The sequence below is a fragment of the Lepidochelys olivacea genome (genome assembly GCF_965140295.1).
Source record: "Lepidochelys olivacea isolate rLepOli2 genome assembly, chromosome: 7".
NCBI classification, from domain to species: domain Eukaryota; kingdom Metazoa; phylum Chordata; order Testudines; family Cheloniidae; genus Lepidochelys; species Lepidochelys olivacea.
Window position 1 is genome coordinate 43,458,861 of NC_140417.1, and position 21,875 is coordinate 43,480,735.

The following is a 21,875-nucleotide window of genomic DNA, read 5'->3' on the forward strand; positions in this document are numbered from 1 at the left end:
GACCTATACATTCTTGGGGAAACTTGTATCTGTTGTTTTAATAGTCATGCCCTACATTGCAACCTGGATCTTTTGGTGTTGCTAGGCTGGTTTATACTGGAGAAATTTTCCACTGTCATCACCATTTCAAAGACACTTCTGGTTTGAAGTGCCAGATAGGCAGAAGTGGGCCAAAGGGATGGACATATTGGGACAGGGAGGAGGCATGGTTGGGGCAGACCTATGCCTTGGCAATTTTGCACGCCTGCAAAAACCACAACGGCCATTACAGTAAAGGTGCAACTGTGGCGGACAGTCCTCAGGGCTGCCCTAACTTGCCTGGGGACTGCACCAGCTTTCACATGCCCTGAATAGGGGTTGTGCAATCTTTGAACTTGTATATGAATCTGTCCCCTCCTCTCCATATACACAAGTTGCCATGATGGTGCACAAGTGTTGCCAGCACCTTAATACTTATTCAGAGCAAGTCTCTCCAACGTTGTATGTCCTGCATCAGGTTATACTGCGCTGCTGCAATGTGGCCATTAAGTCCTAGCATTACTATAGCATTGGTTCATTTAGTGTAATCTCACAGTCCTCCTCCACTATCTTCAGTGACTTCTTTATTGACAGCTGTTGGGACCTGTGCTGGGAACCATGAGAACCCTGCACGGAATGCTGTTTGTCATCTTGCTTCACTGGTGTAGCTGAAACAAACAGCATTGCAACTTGCAATGGTGATATTTTCTCGCATAGAGCAGTCTTATAATTAACTAGTTTTTGAATAGAGGAAATCTCTATAACTCATTTTATCTTCTGGAAGCAATTCAGAGATAATCTGTAGCATCTACGGTTTCTTTGGCAGTTACAAGAGAGGATGTATTAGAATTTTTGTATTTTTTAAAAAATTACTTATTTCTACTGCCAAAAGCAAGGAACAAATAATACTGGTTTGAAGCAAGCCATAGAAGGTGGCCTTAATAGGAACTTTCACTTGTCTGGGGAATGAGAGCCTCTAAGGATGGAGATTCCACCACCTCCCATTCCAGTGCTTCACCACCCTCCAGTGAAATAGTGTTTTCTTATATCCAACCTAGACCTCCCCGACTGCAACTGGAGACCATTGCTTCTTGTTCTGTCATCTGCCGCCACTGAGAACAGCCAAGTTCCATCCTCTTTGGAACCCCACTTGAGGTAGTTGAAGGCTGTTATCAGATCCCCCCTCACTCGTCTCTTCTGGCTAGCCTAGTTGTAACTAACTGAAAGTCACAAGTGCCGCACTTCCCAGTCAGTAGAACCTGAGGCAGTATGAGTCTTCTGATATGGAAGTTCCTGCAGTAAAAACATGGGAAAAGATGGCTTTTTGAGGACAATCTCAAAAATTGATCATAAAGAACTTGATTATCCTGCAGTAAATGAGGGAAACATTACTCATGTTTCTTTTGGCTTGTTTAGGATTTATTTTCAATTGTTGTTAAATCTTATTTTTAAATCATATTACCACCTCTTGTTATGGAACGCCATTTTACAATTTAGCCAGTCAGCTTGTGACAGTCTAATAGGCACATTGTAAACGTTCCCCCAACTTTTCTTTCTTAATATGTCCCCTTCCTGGCTTATAGCATTCCTAGTCTGCCTGCACAGCTCAATCAATGTACCTCTATTCTGATTTGCAGCACCCTTGTTATTTCACTTTTGGGCCTATTGAACAAGTGTTGTACCAATAAAATAAAAACCAGCAGGATCTTATTAAAGGGAAAAAGGCAAAATACCACATTTATTGTGAATACAGAAAGAATCATAGTAAGCAGTTAGTTAGTTATAGCTATAACATTCCATTCAATCTCATATTTAGTCACACATTCATTCATACAAACACACACACACACACAGGTTCTGCAAGGTTGTTATCATAGTTACCAGCCTTAGAGTTGCTCATGCCAAGCCACTGTCCAGGTGGCCTGGACATGAGGAGGGAGCAGGGCCTTGTCAGATGCTCATCTGATGCTCCTGGAAGTTGGTTTGCAGAATCAGACCCCAAAGTTCTCACTTTTTAGAGTCTATTTTTATAGGAATTTCTTCCTATGCCAGTCTAGGGGAATTGCTTCATCATGCTGTTGCTGAATCAATCAGCAGATAGCACATTCCTGACGACTCCAAGATGTTATCTTGTTCTTTGGTTCTCCCATCCTTGAGGCTGTTGGGTGGATTCCAGTCTGCCCTCCGGGGGGGGGGGGGGGTCCTCTGGTTATTTCCAATTGACGCCTTCTTCAGCCGATGGACACTGGATTCTTAGGCTGGCACCTCCCTGATCATTCAGTTATTATCCACACCAAGCATCCATCCACATACATCCTCTATCTCTATTTTAATCACAATTGTTAATACAACAAAAGGGCGGGGAGTCTCTGGGTGCTGTTTCTGTTGTTAGAGTATTGCTTTGAGTCTCTCTCTGTGAATTACTTTGAGAACAGACTCTGTCTTAGAATGTACTAACACAATTAGCAGCTTGCAAGTTTCACACAGAGAGGGAGAGAAACAGAACCAAAAACCAAGAGACCTCTTAATTAGTAATACCCTGGAATTTAAACTCTGGGGAATCAAACTCATTTGTGATTTTAATACAGAACTTCTTTAATATGATCCAACACAAGCAGTACTAGTCATGCAAAATCATGCCTTCGTTTTTTGGTTGGTTTTTTCATACCCAAAAATCATAGCACCACAGAAGTAAGTGATGGAAAAACCTACAGACCACTGTGATGTTCCCCTGGTGTTATCTAGACCAGTGATCTGCTAGATCACTCCAATCCTTGACTCTGGGAGACAGTCTTACTCTGCTCTGCTGTGAGAACCCCCACTCCTGGGCTGTTCATGCGCAGCCTCTGGCATATAAGCTGCTCCTTGGATTGTGCAATCAAATGACACTTGCCAATATCTCCAGTCCCAGATACAAACCTGGGAGCCTCCATCTTGCAATGTCCAGTTATGCTCGCTGGATGGTGCAAGCTTATATGAGTTTGTCAATTTAACAAAGAAATTGATATGTACCAGGCTTGTTATCCCAAGGGGAGTCTCTGACATGCTTCAAACCAAATACACTACTTCAGGCAGAATAAACAAACAAATTTATTAACTACAAAGATAGATTTAAGTGATTATAAGTCAAAGCACAGGAAGTTGGATTTGGTCAAATGAAATAAAAGCAAAATGCATTTTAAGCTCATATTAACACTTTCAGTGCCCTTACAAACTTAGATGCTTCTCACCATAGACTGGCTGGTTGCCCTTCAGCCAAACTCTCCCCTTTGATCAGCGCTTCAGTCGCTTGGTGGTGATGTCTGTAGGTGGAGATGGAAGACAGCCAGCATGGCAAACGTCTCTTCCTTTTATCATGTTCTTTTCTTCCCTCTTGGCTTTGCTCCCCACCCCCGCACTCCCACTTCAGGGTCAGGTGAGCATTACCTCATCGTAGTCCTGAGTGACCAGGGGAAGGGGAGTGACTCACTCAAGAGTCCAACAGATCTTTTGTTGCTGCTTATGTCACTGTCTTTTGTTCCTGTGAGACTGGGCTGGGTTTGTCCCATACATGCCCTGATGAGGTGTGAACTGCCCCTCTGTTCCTGGAGAGTTTTGCCTGGGCTTGTTTTAAGCCATGAGGACACATTTTCAGCCTCATAACTATAGACATGAAATTACAACCTATAACATTACTATAATAACAATGCTCAGTACTTCATGAGCCTCCCAAAGACACCTGACATGACGACAAACTTTGCATTGGTTACCACACAATCATATTATAAGGATGAACATGGCGATGCAGGGTATTCCCCTGAGATACAGAGTGTCACCCATTTAGTTTCACTGCAGAGTGGTTTCCTACAGTGTTATTTAATAGTGCTTTCTCCACTTCTAAGAGATGAGGCTTCCCTTCATTTCTTCAACTTTTCTGCACTTAACTAGGGATGAGTGGGCACATAATCAGCCCTATATTTTGCAGTGACAAGTGCAAATAGAGACACATGAGACCTCAGCAGATGTCAGTAAAAAATGTAGTGTATTTTCCAGGAGGAGGAGAAGAAGAGAGCAACAGTAGTAAGAAATATCTCGTTTTTAAAATGATACCAATAAGAAGCATGATGCTAGCTTGAAATGTAATTCAGACATGGTATTCTCTTTCTCCAGTTACTGACAGATGGAGGCCTGGACCCTTATTCTATTATTATTCTCACCTCTTAATTATCTGTTTGTTTAAAATAATCATATAAAGTTTTAAATCAACATCAGGCTTAAAGCACATTTCAGTCTCATGTTTATGATGATGATTGTGGATGTTTATTTGATACTAATTTACTAATAGAATATGATCTACAGGCATATATTTTTAGGACAAAATAGTATTTTAAAGTAATTTTCCTACTTTTAAAAATTACTAAAATTTAAAACCTCTGAAAATAAAATCAATAAAGCCTTACTAGTAAGATGAAGAAAATAAACACCAGTAATAAACACAATTCAAGGTTTTAGACATAGTTTAGCCCACACAGGGAATAGATTTCATCTGCTATATGAATACCAGACTTGTCTACAAAGCGAGATATAACATCACTCTGGATACCTATTTTTGACAGATGTAACTGGGGAAATACATAGGACCCATCCACAGCTCTGGATTTGGTTGTACATGGAACTTGAAAAGACAGTACATGGCATATCAATTATGCATTGTTGCCACAAGGTATAATTGAAACCCAGAGTTTTGAAAAAAAAAATTTAAAGAATTAGACATTATATGGATAAGGAGAACTCTAGTAGCTACATGTGATAGGATTAAAATACATAAGGGACATATAGACATTAGGTGTCTGGAGTTAGGAAAAACTTCCCCCATGCATATATATGTTGGTGCATAGTTACCTACTCTGGAGCTTTCATGCCATCCTCTAAAGCACCTGGTACTGATCACAATTGGAGAACAGATATTGGACTACATGGTCTACTGAACTAATTTGGGATGGCAACTCCTTCATTCTGAAAACTATTTAAACAGTAAAAGGAGAATATTTGGATCAGAAGTAAATCCATGTACACTTAGGACTTTACTGTTGTCACTCTGCTGCATGCCAGAGTCATTCAGAACTCATGGCAGCTGAGACAGAATTCAGATCTTCCAGCCCCAAAAGCACAGGTTCCCTGCCACTTCAGCTGTTGGAGATTCTCATGTAAGTGATGGCTATACAGGGCCTACCACACAAGTTAAGTAGTAGTGATCCCAGACAACAGAGGGCAATGGTGCATCCACACAAGCCAGCTAAAAAATAAATAAGAAAGACAGACCGATATACTGTGTGTATAATTACAATGCACCTTTAACCATGGAATTGTTACCAAAACCAAACTTCTCAACCTTCCAACCTGCGAGTGGGTTACACTAGGGACCAAAATGTGTTATCAATGACTGGAACACTGCTATTTCTTTGGATCAGCCCTAGCTCCTCAAGTCACCTAGCTGTCCAAAGAAAATAAATGTAAGCTATATACAAAAATTATATTAATGGAAGATTTCTTTTAGGGTTTAATCACATACGTTAAGAAATATAGAGTTAAATTCCCACAGCAGCCTTAACCCTGCTCTTGTATAATGCACAAGGATTTTCATTTGGGAATAAAAAAAAATCCCACACCCACCTTGAGTTCTGGTTCTAAAACTGATGAGAAAGAATGCAGAATTCTTTTACATTATTGAACTTTTCCTCTCCAGTAAGAAGTGATGGATATTTTGGTGTTTCTCTAGCCAGGGGTAAGTGAACTTACAGCTTCAAGTTCATCATTTTTAATGTAATTTAAAAATCAAGAACTGAAATTACTACTATGTAAGCAGCAAGACATTCAAGTAGCTCTAAATCACAGAGGCACTGAAGTAGCTGAGTGACCCCACAGCCACAGCAATTCAAGCCAGAAAAAGACATTGATACAGAAAACGAGTGGGAACTAGAGTGCATTTAGCTCCATACAACCAGAAATTGCATCATTGTTCTGCATCCTGCAAGGGGCTGAATACCCTCAACTTTCACTGTGGCCTATTAGGGTGCAGGGAATTCAGATCTATGCAGGAGGCTTTGTAAGATCAGGCCCCCAAAGCCAGAAGTGCATTCAGGGGGCCATCTGAACGTTTGGAGGAAAGGGTACTTTACAATTAAAGTATGTACACACGCAAGGATGGGAGAGATTTTTCTCATAGAAACTGCTTCATTCATAATATTTTGCATTGGGTGGTCACTGAATCTTGTTCTAAAATCCTCATGTTTTAGATTACAGTCAAAGAGTACCGAAAACTGGTAAGTTACTTTGTTTTGTTGTTACTTTGCTTCTTTACCCTGGAGACATGTGGAGCAGGATTCCCACACAACATCATCCTTTCCCAATGACTTTGCACTGACATGTTTTATAGATGATTATTTGAGGACACAATTACAGTTCATGATCTTTAATCATAGTGGACCTGGTTATTTGTTTTTCAGTGATAATTTCTAACTTTTCTTAGTGGCATATTTTGTCCTCAGATCCACAGCTCAGTGGATCTGGTGCAGTTTTGCTGTGCATGGAGTGGGGTCATGGTTCAAGGCCACTGTAAAGGGGCTGCATGGATGGTCAGTGAATCCACTAGCCATTTCCCCATGTGGGGAGGGAGCAAGAGCAAGAGCTGCAGCTGCAGCCATGGTGCAGACCCAGTGCTGCCCCATGGGCTGGAGTGGGGAAAGTATACATCTCTTCTTCCTGAGAAATCCTCTCTATAATATAGGTCAGACCCACAACTACAGGATGGAGAGGGAGGGAAATGTGGGCAATATGCCATAAACAGAAAATTGAAAAACTATTTGCTTAATAATACTAATTCCAATTTTAAAAAAATATTCTAAATTTTGGTCTCTTCTTTCAAAATATTAGGTCAAAGAGCTATACTGTTAGACATGACCGAACAATCACCGGACAGTAAGTTATAAGAATTAATTTAAACTGTGAATTTTGGGGGGGTGTGGATGACTCTGAATTGATAAAACAGTGGGCGATCTCTTATTTCTAGTCATTGAACTAATCTATCCCAACTTGGCAGTGACCAAAAATTACCACCATCTGGTAACTGTTCTGTTTTTATGTGTACTTATTTGCTGGTTACTCAGTCTAGTTCCTAGTGAGGAGGAATCCAAATCACAAAAAACCCACCATAACAATTGGCAATAACTGAAAATATTGGTCTTGGTCCCAGTATAAACTAAAAGAATGGAACGTGCATGAACACTGCACTACCTTCTCATCTCTAAACAGTGGTCTGTCCAGGTCAGGTTGAGAGATACACTTTAGTGGGGTAGATTGCTGTGCTGCTGTCCATGTTCCTTCTCTTTTGTGGATAGAGAACTTAAATTTCCAGGTCTGTTAATCCAGGACCATTCACCAGCACTAAATGGAACTAGCACAAATACAGCTTTTCTAAGCCCTTTCTAACAGGGTTTTGGCCCTGAACATCAAAAGTCTAATGTGATATGTTGCTTTTCCTTGGGCCACATTGTGGCATTTATTTTTAAACAGAACTCACTTGAAATCAGTGGAGAGTTCTGCTTAAAATTCTCTGGTACAATATTGTCCCTTATTAAATATTTCAAATGAAAAAAATCTTTTATTGAAATGTTTATCTAAATTTTAAACATTTTAGTTTTCAGGACCGTTCAAACACCACAGCTTCTTAGTAAGTAATATATGTCATAATATTGCTTTAAAACTCTAAATGTTGACAAAACAAGCTACATGTTGTTCACTACAATTAGCACATCAGCAAAACTCCATCAGGCGAAAACACTGAGAAATGCACCTATTGAATAGGCACCTTGATTGTATCAGGGAAACAAGCTGATTTTGCTTTTATTCAGCATAAATAATATAATACATTTTTCTCATGAAGATGTTAAAGATCTTTACAAACAGTAAGTAAATTAATCTTCACTACATCCCTGGGATGGAGTTAGGTAGTATTATTCCCTTTTTACATATAGTTTAAACTGAGACAAAGAAGTCCTGACTCTTAGCTCCCTGCTCAAACCAGATAATAATTTATCATTTTATGTTTCTTTTTTATTCTTCACCGTTTGTACTAAATATTCTTGAAACTTAGTGTGTCTGCTTACCATTTTGAAGCTTGATGCTGTTTCCTCTGCAGTCACAGAAGTTTTGCCATTGACTTAAGTGAAAAGAAGAGCCAGGTCCTTTGTCTTTTCTGAAATGAAGAATACTTATTTCCCCTCCCCTCAGTAGACCCATTTACTAAGGCACACATGGAATGAAACAAGCTCTCATAGGAGTTGATAAAGAGTGTTATGTATAAGCCCCCAAAAATCAGGAAATGTCAAAGTTAAGGTTGTATGTACAATGCTAAATCTATCGTTTGTGCATATGCATGATGATATGTAGCCTGATTCTGGTCTTACTTTTGCTGCTGTACATCAGGAGCCAGCTCAGCCCAGAGCCCTCTCCCACACCCAAACTCCCTCCTGGAGCCTGTACTCAGTGGTGAGCTGGAGCCGGTTTGCACTGGTTCGTACGAACTGGTTGTTAAATTTTGAAGCAGTTTTAGAACCAGTTGTTAACCTGCTTCCCTGCTGGGGGCGCTGAGGCTTTGATGGGCTCTGGCCGAGAAGTGATGTAATTCCTCCTCCGGCCGCTGGGGGCGCTGCGCTGTGGGAGCCATGTGGGCCACCGCCTGGCCCTGGGCACGAGCCCTGGTGCTGCTGCTGCTCCCCCGACCCCTGGCCTGGGGCTCCCGCTGCTGCCTGGTGGGTCCCCGGCTGCTCTGCTGGGCCTGGGCTGCGTCCTGCTGCTCGGGCTGCTCCAAGCCGCTCTCCCCATGAGCACCCACCACCCTGCCCGCAGACAGCCCCTGCCCTACCTCCAGCCACCCCCGCACGCCCTGCCCGCAGTCAGCCCCTGTCTCCATCCACCCCCTGCCCTGCCTCCAGCCACCCCCTGCCCTGCCCGCAGCCAGCCCGTCTCCAGCCACCCCCTACCTGCAGCCAGCCCCTGCCCGCAGCCAGCCCCTGCCGCACCCCCTGCCCTGCCCGCAGCCAGCCCCTGCCCTGCCCGCAGCCAGCCCATGCCGCACCCCCTGCCATGCCCACACCAGCCCCTGCCGCACCCCCTGCCCTGCCTGCAGCCAGCCCGTCTCCAGCCACCCCCTGCCATGCCCACACCAGCCCCTGCCGCACCCCCTGCCCTGCCTGCAGCCAGCCCGTCTCCAGCCACCCCCTGCCCTGCCCGCACCAGCCCCTGTCTCCATCCGCCCCCGCACCTCCTGCCCGCAGCCAGCCCCTGTCTCCAGCCACCCCCGCACCCTCTGCCCACAGCCAGCCCCTGCCGCACCCCTTGCCCTCTCCACACCAGCCCCGCACCCCCTGCCCTGTCTCCAGCCAGCCCCTGTCGCACCCCCTGCCCTGCCTGCAGTCAGCCCCTGTCGCACCCCCTGCCCTGTCTCCAGACAGCCCCGCACCCCCTGCCCACAGCCACACCCGCTGCCCTGCCCGCAACCAGCCCTTGCCGCACCCCCTGCCCTGTCTCCAGCCAGCCCCTGCCACATGCACCCCCTGCCCTGTCTCCAGCCAGCCACGCACTCCCTGCCCGCAGTCAGCCCCTGCCACACACACCCCCTGCCCTGCCTGCAGCCAGCCCCACACCCCCTGCCCTGTCCACACCAGCCCCGCACCCACCACCCTGCCACATGCACCCCCTGCCCTGCCTCCAGCCACACCCCACACCCTCCTGTCTCCAGCCAGCTCCACACCCCCTGCCCTGCCTGCAGCCAACCCTGCACCCCCGCCTCCAGCTAGCCCTGCCCCATGTCCCTGTCTGCAGCTGGCCCCACGTCCACTGGTCCCAAGGCAGTAACCCTGCATACCTGCTTCAATGAGGGGGGCAGGGAGCAGCTGGGACCCACACATGTGCACACCCTAGGGTGACCAGACAGCAAGTGTGAAAAATCAGGACAGGGGGTGGGGGGTAATAGGAGCCTATATAAGAAAAAGACCCCAAAATCGGGACTGTCTCTATAAAATCGGGACATCTGGTCACCCTAGCGCACCCCCAGGGAGTGGCGGGGACCCACACATGTGAAATGGAGCTCATTTCTAGTTCAGGCCCATCTTTTTAAAAAAGAACTTTAGGTAGGGTTAACAGACATCCACATTTTCCCGGACAGGTCAGGCTTTTTGGTTCTTAAATCGCTGTCTGGGAGGAATGTTTAAATTTTAAAAATTCCTCCCGGGAAAATACGGCCGCATGGTAACCCTATTGGTACAAAAAATACACACTGTGGCACATCCCTTAAATCAGAACTTTTTATCAGGAACTGGTTGTTAAGATTTTCGCAGCTCATCACTGCCTGTACTCCCTCTTGCACCCCTGCCACAGGGTCATCCGAGAGCCCCCTTCCACAATCCAAACCCCTCAGCCCCATATCCCAGCCCAGAGGCCACACCCCCTCCCACACCCCAACTCCTGCCCCAGCTTGGTGAATTGGGGAGAGCGAGTGACAGAGGGAGGGGGGATGAAATGAGTGGGGGCAGGGCTTTGGAGAAGGGGCAGGGCGTGGCCTCGGGGAAGGAGTGGGCCAGGGGTGGGGCAAGGTGTTTGGGTTTGTGCAGTTAGACAGTTTGCAACCCTATGTAGCCAACTTATACATTTAGTTGCATATTGATTTTTACAATAAAGTGTTTGTAATTCTTTGGACTTTGCCTAAAGTTTAATTATGCACATATGTAGTAAATGAAAAATACAAAATAAATATTCTATCCCTCTACAATACCAGCTCCTCAGTACGATAGAAAACTACTCATTTACACAACCCATTATTTTCTCACTCCTAACTAGAATTCCATTGCCCACATTCTAGAAGGGCATTCTTTGTACAACCAATTGACTCAATACTACTAACACTTGCAATACCAGCGCCATTAGGATTTTTTTTTATTAACATTAAGAGCTCTCTCTCTCTCTCTCTCTCTCTCCGTGTTTTTAGTCAACGAATATCCACATTTCCTCTTGCAACTGCCCAGACAAAATGATGTCATTTGTTTAAATACTGATGGACAGCCGCAAACTTCCATAAACCTAATATCAGATCCTGACAAAGGTGAGATTACCAAATCTTACATATGATATAAACAGGTAACTATTGCTGGTCAGGCATTTATGAACAAAACATTTTCACCAGAAGGGTAGGTTTGATTAGTGTCTTTGGAGGCTACTCTTCCGGCCAACCCGCTGAGGCTTCTGATTATGAATACAAATTCTGGGACTTCGGCATGTCCCTAATCTTTACTATACACCAGCGTATCTTAACAGATTCAGGATCTAATGTTTCTAGTGCAGACATGCACACACATTAACAATCCATCAGTCGAATGAATGTGGGCTTGTGCTCACTTGGGCTATGGCTCCCTCAAGCCACCAGTGACCAGACAGCCTGTTGCTGCTAAGGTCAAGAGTAATCTGTGCAAGACATTGAGCACCCAGGTCAGGGGGCATATATGCTGGCCATTACCATTGGCCCCAAATGACTTTTCCACGACTATGGCCATAGAGGGCTTCTGGAGAGTAAATTCTGCAAATGTAGATAGGAAATTGGAGCAGGATGCAGCTCAGGAGCTGAATTTTGGCCCCTTAAATACAACACACAAAAGAGCTGTAACAATAGCTTTTTTGTTTTGGTTTGGTTTTTTTTACTTATTATTAATATTGTGTCCCTTGACTAGTCTACATTAATGGGACTTTCAGGAATCTCTGTGACTGGTAAGCTTGGGAGAAATAGAAATCACTTTGTGCTGTTTGAAATTACCTACCTGGATCCTCATGTGCAACTCCATGTATCAAAGGAAGGCATTATGCTGAGCTATGGTGGTCATACCACCAAACTCCCATGGGCAAAGTCTGCCTCTTCTACAATACAAAGGTAAGAAATGTCATCATGTGTTTTCCTTTATTTGAGAGAGTGAGTCTGATTTTCACCTAACTCATTTGTACATTCACGATTTTCTGGAATCCAATAATCTCAGACCCAAGTTATGTATCTTAGATATCTACCTGACTGTGTCCAGATATCTGGTAGTTAGGCAATTAACTAACCTAACTGAGGCCTGAAATTATTTGTACCTACACATTGCAGGTGAGAAAGGGAGAGATTGGGTTTTTAAAACCCAGCCTCATGTCAATAGAATGAAACATTTAATAGGGTAATAAATAGTTTCTGCCTGCTCCTACTTAGGAGTCAAAACATTCATTTTCCCAGAAAGAGACTTTGATCCAGCAACGTTTTATTTGAAAAGCCTTTGTTCCTAATTTGCTGAAAGATTGCTGTCAATTTTATTTTTTCATCTAATGGATTTTGGTGCAGCAAAGTCAACCAGTTGCTTTCACTCTGTGTTTATTGTATTATTACAGTCTTATTGGTTGATACCAAATGTACTGTGTGCTTCACCCAATCAGAGATCACATATAAAAGTACAGTTATTAAAGTCTATTGCATTTTCATAAATAAGTTGTTTTCAAAAAAGCTGAGATTTTCTTATTCTTAAAATTTAACAGTAACTAATGTTTGGGCCTCTGACAGTATGAGTGAATGGCGCAGATAGTTTTGTATAAGTATCTGTAATTTTATTACATTTCTGCTGTTTGAGAAGTGTGTTTTAAATTTTATTATTGGATTGGCTAACTGATTTAGTTAGAATACCTTACCAACACACAAAAGATATGAATTCAAAAGGAGACTCTAGATATCCAATTCTCTTGGTTCCTTTGGTTAACTAATATACACTTCAAAGACCAGTTGTGGACAAGAACAAAAGTTGCAAAGTGAGCTGCTCAAAATTTCCTTGTAGTCTAGACAAGGCCAGCAAGTGTGCTGGATTTATGTCACACACAGAGGATGGACCCTTTAATGAAGTGCTTGGTTTCTCAATATTTAGACCATGATCTGAATTTTTATAACCCTTAGAGGTATTGGGATTTAGGAGTTTCGTTTGGATCATTATAGCAAGGGGCCAGCTATAAGTGAAAATCTGGATTTAAATCCGCTCAACTTTGTGTGCCTTCAGATTATGGCTGTTTGATTCAGGCTCACCTCTCTTAAGATCTGATATAAGCTTCTTGAGTTCATGTGGCTTTTTAAAAAGAAAATAATAATAATGATGGACATCTATATTTTCCAAATCCATGTAGGGTAAGAATCAGAAGTAATAAACTACAACAAGAAAGTCAGGTCCTGAATATCGTATGGGAGACTATTCTTGTAAAATACCCAAGAGAGTTTTGACAAGTATCTGAACCTCTAAATTTTCATCCATCATTAGTGCTAATTACAATATTTTGTATGTTGTACTTTTTTCCATTATTAAAATCATGAAAAGGCACATTCTTTTCCCTCTTCTCCAAGCAGTATTTTGCCCTAGGCAAAAAGGCATTTTCACTAGCAAAAAATCCTGCTAATTTAAAATTTTTTCTGTAAACCTTATTAGCTGATGTGTATTTTAGGGCATGTGGGGGAGGAGGCAAATTACTGTACATTTTGCTGTATAGAAATTGTGACCTCAGTTCAAGTTTAGTGCATAAAGAAACCTGATTACAAAGGGCAGCAGCATATATACAATAAATCAGGTCCTGGTCCATGACTAGGCCTCCTAGGCACAACAGCAAAGCAAATAATAATACCACCACCAAATACTCAAGTGCTATAGCACTATCTTAACATTTTTCTGAGGAAAAACAGGATTGCTTTTTTTCCTAGGCTGAAGATTGCAGTTGAAAAGGAAAGAAGCCTTACAATGTCAGCATCTGACAACGTCACAATAAAAATTGCTTTTGTAAAGTCTCCAAATCGTTTCCTTGGATTATATTTCATGGACACTGACCATTTTTCTGACAAAGCCAGCGGACTTCTTGGTATGTATCATCCAAGTAGTGTAGTATGGCCTAGGAAAGGAAGGATGGTGTTGCAGTTAAATTACTGAAATGGAACTCAGGAGATCTGAGTTCTGTTGCCAATTCAGCCACAGATCTGGTCAAGTCATTACATTTCTCTGGGCTAAATTCTGCTGTTCTTACTGATGTTGATCTGTACTTTATTCCAGGAATAATTTTATTGATTTCCCACAGAAAATATTTAGACTTTTGTGCCATAGTCCCCGACTAGTAAAATGGGGATAATAATACATCTCTATGTCACAGTGATCTAGAGGAGGTGCTCAGTTAGAATCATAGAATATCAGGGTTGGAAGGGACCTCAGGAGGTCATCTAGACCAACCCCCTGCTCAAAGCAGGACCAATCCCCAATTAAATCATCCCAGCCAGGGCTTTGTCAAGCCTGACCTTAAAAACTTCTAAGGAAGGAGATTCCACCACCTCCCTAGGTAACGCATTCCAGTGTTTCACCACCCTCCTAGTGAAAAAGTTTTTCCTAATATCCAACCTAAATCTCCCCACTGCAACTTGAGATCATTACTCCTTGTTCTGTCATCTGGTACCACTGAGAACAGTCTAGATCCATCCTCTTTGGAACCCCCTTTCAGGTAGTTGAAAGCAGCTATCAAATCCACCCTCTTTCTTCTCTTCCGTAGACTAAACAATCCCAGTTCCCTCAGCCTCTCCTCATAAGTCATGTGTTCCAGTCCCCTAATCATTTTTGTTGCCCTCCGCTGGACTCTTTCCAATTTTTTCCACATCCTTCTTGTAGTGTGGGGCCCAAAACTGGACACAGTACTCCAGATGAGGCCTCACCAGTGTCGAATAGAGGGAAACGATCACGTCCCTCGATCTGCTGGCAGTGCCCCTACTTATACATCCCAAAATGCCATTGGCCTTCTTGGCAACAAGGGCACACTGTTGACTTATATCCAGCTTCTCGTCCACTGTAACCCCTAGGTCCTTTTCTGCAGCGTGATGAGCACCACAAAAAAACCTATAAATAGCCTACAAATAATAATAATGGCATGTACAAATAATTCAGCAGTGCTGAAATGTGAAATCCTACTGCATCAGAATGGTGTTTTTCTTTACCAGGTGTTAATGTTTCTCATTGCTGAGCACAAATGCAAAATATTTTAGCTCTTAGCATTAGAAAATCTGACACTTTGCACCGGAGTTACTACACAGTCTAATACTATATTTTTAATTGGTGGTTTAAGTACAGGTGGAGCCAAGAGACATCACAAGTGATCTGCCATCTCTAAATAGTTTATATAGTGCTCCAGCCTTCTTTCAGTGCTTGGGTAGCACCCATGAGGGGTTATTAGAGTCCTTGTGCCCAGATGTCTGGTGTTCAAAAATGTATATTTATCTGGTAGATATTCAGATGGTGAAAAGCAAACTTTTCCACAGGCAAGCGGAAAATTTATTTATACTTTTACATGTACTTACACATTTTCTGATTAATTGTCAATTCCATCCAGAAATTTGTCTATCAGTTAGATATGTCTGAGTCCTTAACTTTGATTTCCTTGAGCAAACTCTTGAGCTCCTTACTCAGATCTTACTAGGTTTGTGCTTTGGCAAGTCTCATTAAAATCAATGAATAATTAACATGAGTTAGCTGAAGTCAAGGGGAGTTTACCTGAGGAAGGAGCTCTAGATTTGGTCCAGTAATCTAATTTAATCACCCAATATCATGCTTCTGTAACAAAGCAATCCAGACTCAGCTCCATGATGATCTGGAGCCTTCTGGAACAGTGTTGTCCTCAGACCACGCTATAGTGCTATATTTCCTTTAAGAAATGGTACATTCAGGGATGGGCTTACATAACACTTTTGTGGCCAACTTCAGAAAAGCCAGACTTTCTGAACAGCAAAAGCCTATCTCCTGAATCTACAGTGAGAAAAGTACAGCAAGTACTTTTGATATAAAATAACGAATAAATTGCATCTCCGGGCTCTTGATTATAAAAGTCACAAAATAAAATTAGGAGTACATCATGTGTTTTCCCCTTCTCCACCACAGAAAACATGCAAACATCTCAGCCTGGTGTAATTCAAAAGGAGGAAAAAAAACCCTTTCCTTAAAATATATTGTCCAAAAATCTTTTTCAGACAGGAAGATGTGGTATATCCCAAAGCTAGAGACGAATAAATGTATAAAGAGGAGTCAATGGGATACTGTGTGAGCGTAAGGGTTTATGTGTGAATCTGTTTGCAGCATTTCGTCCTGGGATCATAGGAATCCTAGATAAGTATGTAGGATCAAAGAGAATGACTTCTGAAACAAGGGAGCTGCCTTAGACTTTTCAGAAAACTTCCATCATATGCCTTTTATTGTTGGTTTGTAGGACTACTACAACTTGAATTACACGGAGCAGCTAGTATTTTCTCAGGCAGACAACTACTTACCCTGGAACCATACCAGTTGTTCTGATTAAATGAACTAAAATATATATTTTTAAAAGTTTTCTGATAAATGTGATTTTGAAATATTTTTGTTTCTGTGTTTCTAAGGTCAGTTTTACTTTGATACACGTCTGGAAAGTAATCCTGGAGCAAGTCAGAGAGAGGATGAAAGAGTCCTCAGTGTTCATGGACAAAAGCATAGAGTTACCAGGTAAAATGGACCAGTGGTGTGTGGGAGGGGGAGGAGTATATGCTTTATTTATGCAATTTACTTAGTTTTAATATTCTATATTCAATAAGAGACACCTCAAAGATTTAGTGGGTTAAAACTATGTATCAGTGGCAAACATGCTGGAGATTAGAACAAATTCAACAATTTAAAAAGTGTTTGGTTGCAGTAATAGTTGTCTTAAACAATGTCAACTGAATTGTAGAGTAAGTCGTCCAACGGTTTGCGACAGCTTGAATTTGTTGATCTCGCAAGCCTCATTAGTTTTCCTAGTTTGGGAGACATTTCAACTTGTTGGATATTGGTTATTTGTAGATGTGTAATGAATGGGCATATGGCTCAGAGCATTAAATAGGTGCATTTTTTATTAGTTTTGGTAGTGAAAAAATGCATTTTAAAAACCCCTACATTTCTCCTCCCATCCTCATTTCATCACTGGCATTCTACTTGCTTCAGGAATCCAGTTCAAAATTGGTCTGCTTATTTTATACAAACTTTCAAGCATTTTGAGATACCATTTTTATGAAAGATGCTATCCAAAATAAGGACAGGTTTCAGAGTAACAGCCGTGTTAGTCTGTATTCGCAAAAAGAAAAGGAGTACTTGTGGCACCTTAGAGACTAACCAATTTATTAGAGCATAAGCTTTCGTGAGCTACAGCTCACTTCATCAGATGCATATCGTGGAAACTGCAGCAGACTTTATATATACACAGAGAATATGAACCAATACCTCCTCCCACCCCACTGTCCTGCTGGTAATAGCTTATCTAAAGTGATCATCAGGTGGGCCATTTCCAGCACAAATCCAGGTTTTCTCACCCTCCACCCCCCCACACAAATTCACTCTCCTGCTGGTGATAGCCCATCCAAAGTGACAACTCTTTACACAATGTGCATGACAATCAAGTTGGGCTATTTCCTGAAGGTCGAAACAGCAGACTGGACTTCTACATAGAGTGCTTCCGCCGACGTGCACGGGCTGAAATTGTGGAAAAGCAGCATCACTTGCCCCATAACCTCAGCCATGCGGAACGCAATGCCATCCACAGCCTCAGAAACAATTCTGACATCATAATCAAAAAGGCTGACAAAGGAGGTGCTGTTGTCATCATGAATAGGTTGGAATATGAACAAGAGGCTGCTCGGCAGCTCTCCAACACGAGTTTCTACAAGCCATTACCCTCTGATCCCACTGAGAGTTACCAAAAGCAACTACAGCATTTGCTCAAGAAACTTCCTGAAAAAGCACAAGATCAAATCCGCACAGACACACCCCTGGAACCCCGACCTGGGATATTCTATCTACTACCCAAGATCCATAAACCTGGAAATCCTGGGCGCCCCATCATCTCAGGCATTGGCACCCTGACAGCAGGATTGTCTGGCTATGTAGACTCCCTCCTCAGGCCCTACGCTACCAGCACTCCCAGCTACCTTCGAGACACCACTGACTTCCAGAGGAAACTTCAATCCATCGGTGATCTTCCTGATAACACCATCCTGGCCACTATGGATGTAGAAGCCCTCTACACCAACATTCCACACAAAGATGGACTACAAGCCGTCAAGAACACTATCCCCGATAATGTCACGGCTAACCTGGTGGCTGAACTTTGTGACTTTGTCCTTACCCATAACTACTTCACATTTGGGGACAATGTATACCTTCAGATCAGCGGCACTGCTATGGGTACCCGCATGGCCCCACAGTATGCCAACATTTTTATGGCTGATTTAGAACAACGCTTCCTCAGCTCTCGTCCCCTAAAGCTCCTACTCTACTTGCGCTATATTGATGACATCTTCATCATCTGGACCCATGGAAAAGAAGCCCTTGAGGAATTCCACCATGATTTCAACAATTTCCATCCCACCACCAACCTCAGCCTGGTCCAGTCCACACAAGAGATCCACTTCCTGGACACTACAGTGCTAATAAACAATGGTCACATAAACACCACCCTATACCGGAAACCTACTGACCGCTATTCCTACCTGCATGCCTCCAGCTTTCACCCTGACCACACCACACGATCCATCGTCTACAGCCAAGCTCTGCGATACAACCGCATTTGCTCCAACCCCTCAGACAGAGACAAACACCTACAAGATCTCTGTCAAGCTTTCTTACAACTACAATACCCACCTGCAGAAGTAAAGAAACAGATTGATAGAGCCAGAAGAGTTCCCAGAAGTTACCTACTACAGGACAGGCCTAACAAAGAAAATAACAGAACGCCACTAGCCGTCACCTTCAGCACCCAACTAAAACCCCTCCAACGCATTATTAAGGATCTACAACCTATCCTGAAGGATGACCCAACACTCTCACAAATCTTGGGAGACAGGCCAGTCCTTGCCTACAGACAGCCCCGCAACCTGAAGCAAATACTCACCAACAACCACATACCACACAACAGAACCACTAACCCAGGAACTTATCCTTGCAACAAAGCCCGTTGCCAATTGTGCCCACATATCAATTCAGGGGACACCATCACAGGGCCTAATAACATCAGCCACACTATCAGAGGCTCGTTCACCTGCACATCCACCAATGTGATATATGCCATCATGTGCCAGCAATGCCCCTCTGCCATGTACATTGGTCAAACTGGACAGTCTCTACGTAAAAGAATAAATGGACACAAATCAGATGTCAAGAATTATAACATTCATAAACCAGTCGGAGAACACTTCAATCTCTCTGGTCACGCAATCACAGACATGAAGGTCGCTAACTTAAAACAAAAAAACTTCAAATCGAGACTCCAGCGAGAAACTGCTGAATTGGAATTCATTTGCAAATTGGATACTATTAATTTAGGCTTAAATAGAGACTTGGAGTGGCTAAGTCATTATGCAAGGTAGCCTGTTTCCTCTTGTTTTTTCCTACCCCCCCCCCCAGATGTTCTGGTTTAACTTGGATTTAAACTTGAAGAGTGGTCAGTTTGGATGAGCTATTACCAGCAGGAGAGTGAGTTTGTGTGTATATGGGGGTGGGGGGATGTGAGAAAACCTGGATTTGTGCAGGAAATAGCCCAACTTGATTGTCATGCACATTGTGTAAAGAGTTGTCACTTTGGATGGGCTATCACCAGCAGGAGAGTGAATTTGTGTGGGGGGGTGGAGGGTGAGAAAACCTGGATTTGTGCTGGAAATGGCCCACCTGATGATCACTTTAGATAAGCTATTACCAGCAGGACAGTGGGGTGGGAGGAGGTATTGGTTCATATTCTCTGTGTATATATAAAGTCTGCTGCAGTTTCCACGATATGCATCTGATGAAGTGAGCTGTAGCTCACGAAAGCTTATGCTCTAATAAATTGGTTAGTCTCTAAGGTGCCACAAGTACTCCTTTTCTTTTATCCAAAATAAGGTCTCAGTACTATCATCAGGTTGGTGTGGGTGAACCTCTTGTACCTGTACACAGCCCCAGTGACTGCAAAGGCAGCCTCTGCAGGCATAAGGGTCAGCCTACCCTCTTAGGGTTCCCTCCCACTCTGAAATCTAGGGTACAGATATGGGGACCCGCATGAAAGCCCCCTAAGTTTATTTCTACCAGCTTAGGTTAAAAACTTCCCCAAGGCACAAAACCTTTGTCCTTGGACGGTACGCTGCCAGCACCAAGTGATTTAGACAAAGAATCAGGGAAAGGACCACTTGGAATTCCTATTCCCCCAAAATATCCCCCCAAACCCTACACCCCCTTCCTGGGAAGGCTTGAGAATAATATACCAACCAAACAGGTAAACCAGATTCTTACAAAACAGAACTTTATTATAAAGAAAAAAAAAAGTAAAAGAAGCACCTCTGTAAAACCAGGATGGAGGGTAACTTTACAGGGTAATCAGATTCAAAACAAGGAGGATTCCCCACTAGGCAAAACTTTAAAGTTACAGAAAACAGGGATAAACCTCCCTCTTAGCATAGGGAAAATTCACAAGTTGAAAACAAAAGGTAATCTAACGCGCCTTGCCTTATTTACTTACTCTTTTTTTAATATTGAGACTCACTCTAGGATGGTTTATAGGAGAAGGAGTTTTCTAACCTGGTACTTCTCTGCTTCCCAAGCAAACACACAAACAAAGCCTCCCCCCACCCCAGATTTGAAAGTATCTTCTTTCCCCATTGGTCCTTTTGGTCAGGTGCCAACCAGGTTATTTGAGCTTCTTAACCCCTTACAGGTAATTAGGAATTCTAGGCTACCCTTAGCTGTATGGTTATGACACACCCAGATTTGATTGGAGTATGGTGGCCTAAAGTTTGAATGTTTTCTTCATGAGTTGTTTTTCTTTTTGTTTCAGACAATACAAGAAAGATTACAGGCTAGAGTCAGCCACTGGTACTATTTCCTGCTGGTCATTACGTATAAATCCCTAAAGAAAAACACTTGGGGAAAGGAAACAGTAAAATGATGATGTTTCAGACACTTCTAACTTAATTTCACCTATACATAATAATCTTATGATTTTCTTTCAGCTTTGCTTGCTAATATATATATACATATGTCAAAAATAATTTTACCTCTGAAATATTGTTATTATACTTAATAATTGGGAACTTGGAGTTTGCTTTTTATGTAATTTTTAAAGGGCTTATAGTATATTTGGTTATAAGATATATTGAAAATGTACATAAATGAAACTGGAGGTGAACTTCAAGTAAAGAATAAAACAGTGCGACACTGGACAAGAGAAGACATGCTCTATGATGAACAGTTTCATATTTGGGAGTAATGATGAACAGTTACACTAGCAAATCAAATGTGTTTGAAAACAAGGGTTCAGTAACACTGAAAAGGGATGATAGTGCTGTACTAGAGTTGCAATACAAGGAATACACTAATAATAGTTTTCTAAAATGTACGTTCATGCTTTTATTTTTGCTTATAATTCATACTGTTGTCTCATTGCTAAGTGCTTCCTGGCATATGAACTAAGTATAGGGGTAGTATTTCCTTTAGCAGTTCTCTCATACTGATTGAATTGTGGAAGAAATACAAAGCTTTGCTGAATTTCCTCTGTTTGTAAGTTAGTTTTTTAAACATAATGTTCAAAAATTGTGATATTTGCAACAATAACATGAATGATGACAGGTTATCTCTTATGAATCTATAGTAGAGGCTGGATTAATAATTAAGGTTGTAAATTGTTTTATTTAGCCACATTTTAAACCTAATTTCAAATTCCTCCACCCTTCTAACTTTCAGAAACAAAAAAGGATCATTTTTCTGGCTTGCAATCTAGCA

At 42.4% G+C, this 21,875-nt stretch overlaps 1 protein-coding gene across 6 annotated transcripts in view; it reads left to right on the top strand.

Annotated features, from left to right (window-relative positions):
* LOC311524115 (inter-alpha-trypsin inhibitor heavy chain H4-like) overlaps window positions 1-21,633 on the top strand; it is a 45,276-nt gene extending 23,643 nt beyond the window's left edge. For 2 of the 6 annotated variants that reach the window (XM_084634903.1, XM_084634904.1), the window contains exons 16-23: window positions 6,294-6,320; window positions 6,931-6,975; window positions 7,694-7,726; window positions 11,042-11,155; window positions 11,800-11,974; window positions 13,805-13,959; window positions 16,502-16,604; window positions 20,932-21,633. In XM_084634903.1, coding sequence (XP_084491029.1) covers window positions 6,294-6,320; window positions 6,931-6,975; window positions 7,694-7,726; window positions 11,042-11,155; window positions 11,800-11,974; window positions 13,805-13,959; window positions 16,502-16,604; window positions 20,932-21,007 — 728 coding nt within the window. In that variant the 3' untranslated portion in view covers window positions 21,008-21,633. Of the gene's footprint in view, window positions 1-5,743; window positions 5,783-6,293; window positions 6,321-6,930; window positions 6,976-7,693; window positions 7,727-11,041; window positions 11,156-11,799; window positions 11,975-13,804; window positions 13,960-16,501; window positions 16,605-20,931 lie in introns of all 6 variants that reach the window. The other 4 variants (XM_084634905.1, XM_084634906.1, XM_084634901.1 and 1 more) reach the window with 3 other exon arrangements.
* The last annotated feature ends 242 nt before the right edge of the window (window positions 21,634-21,875 follow it).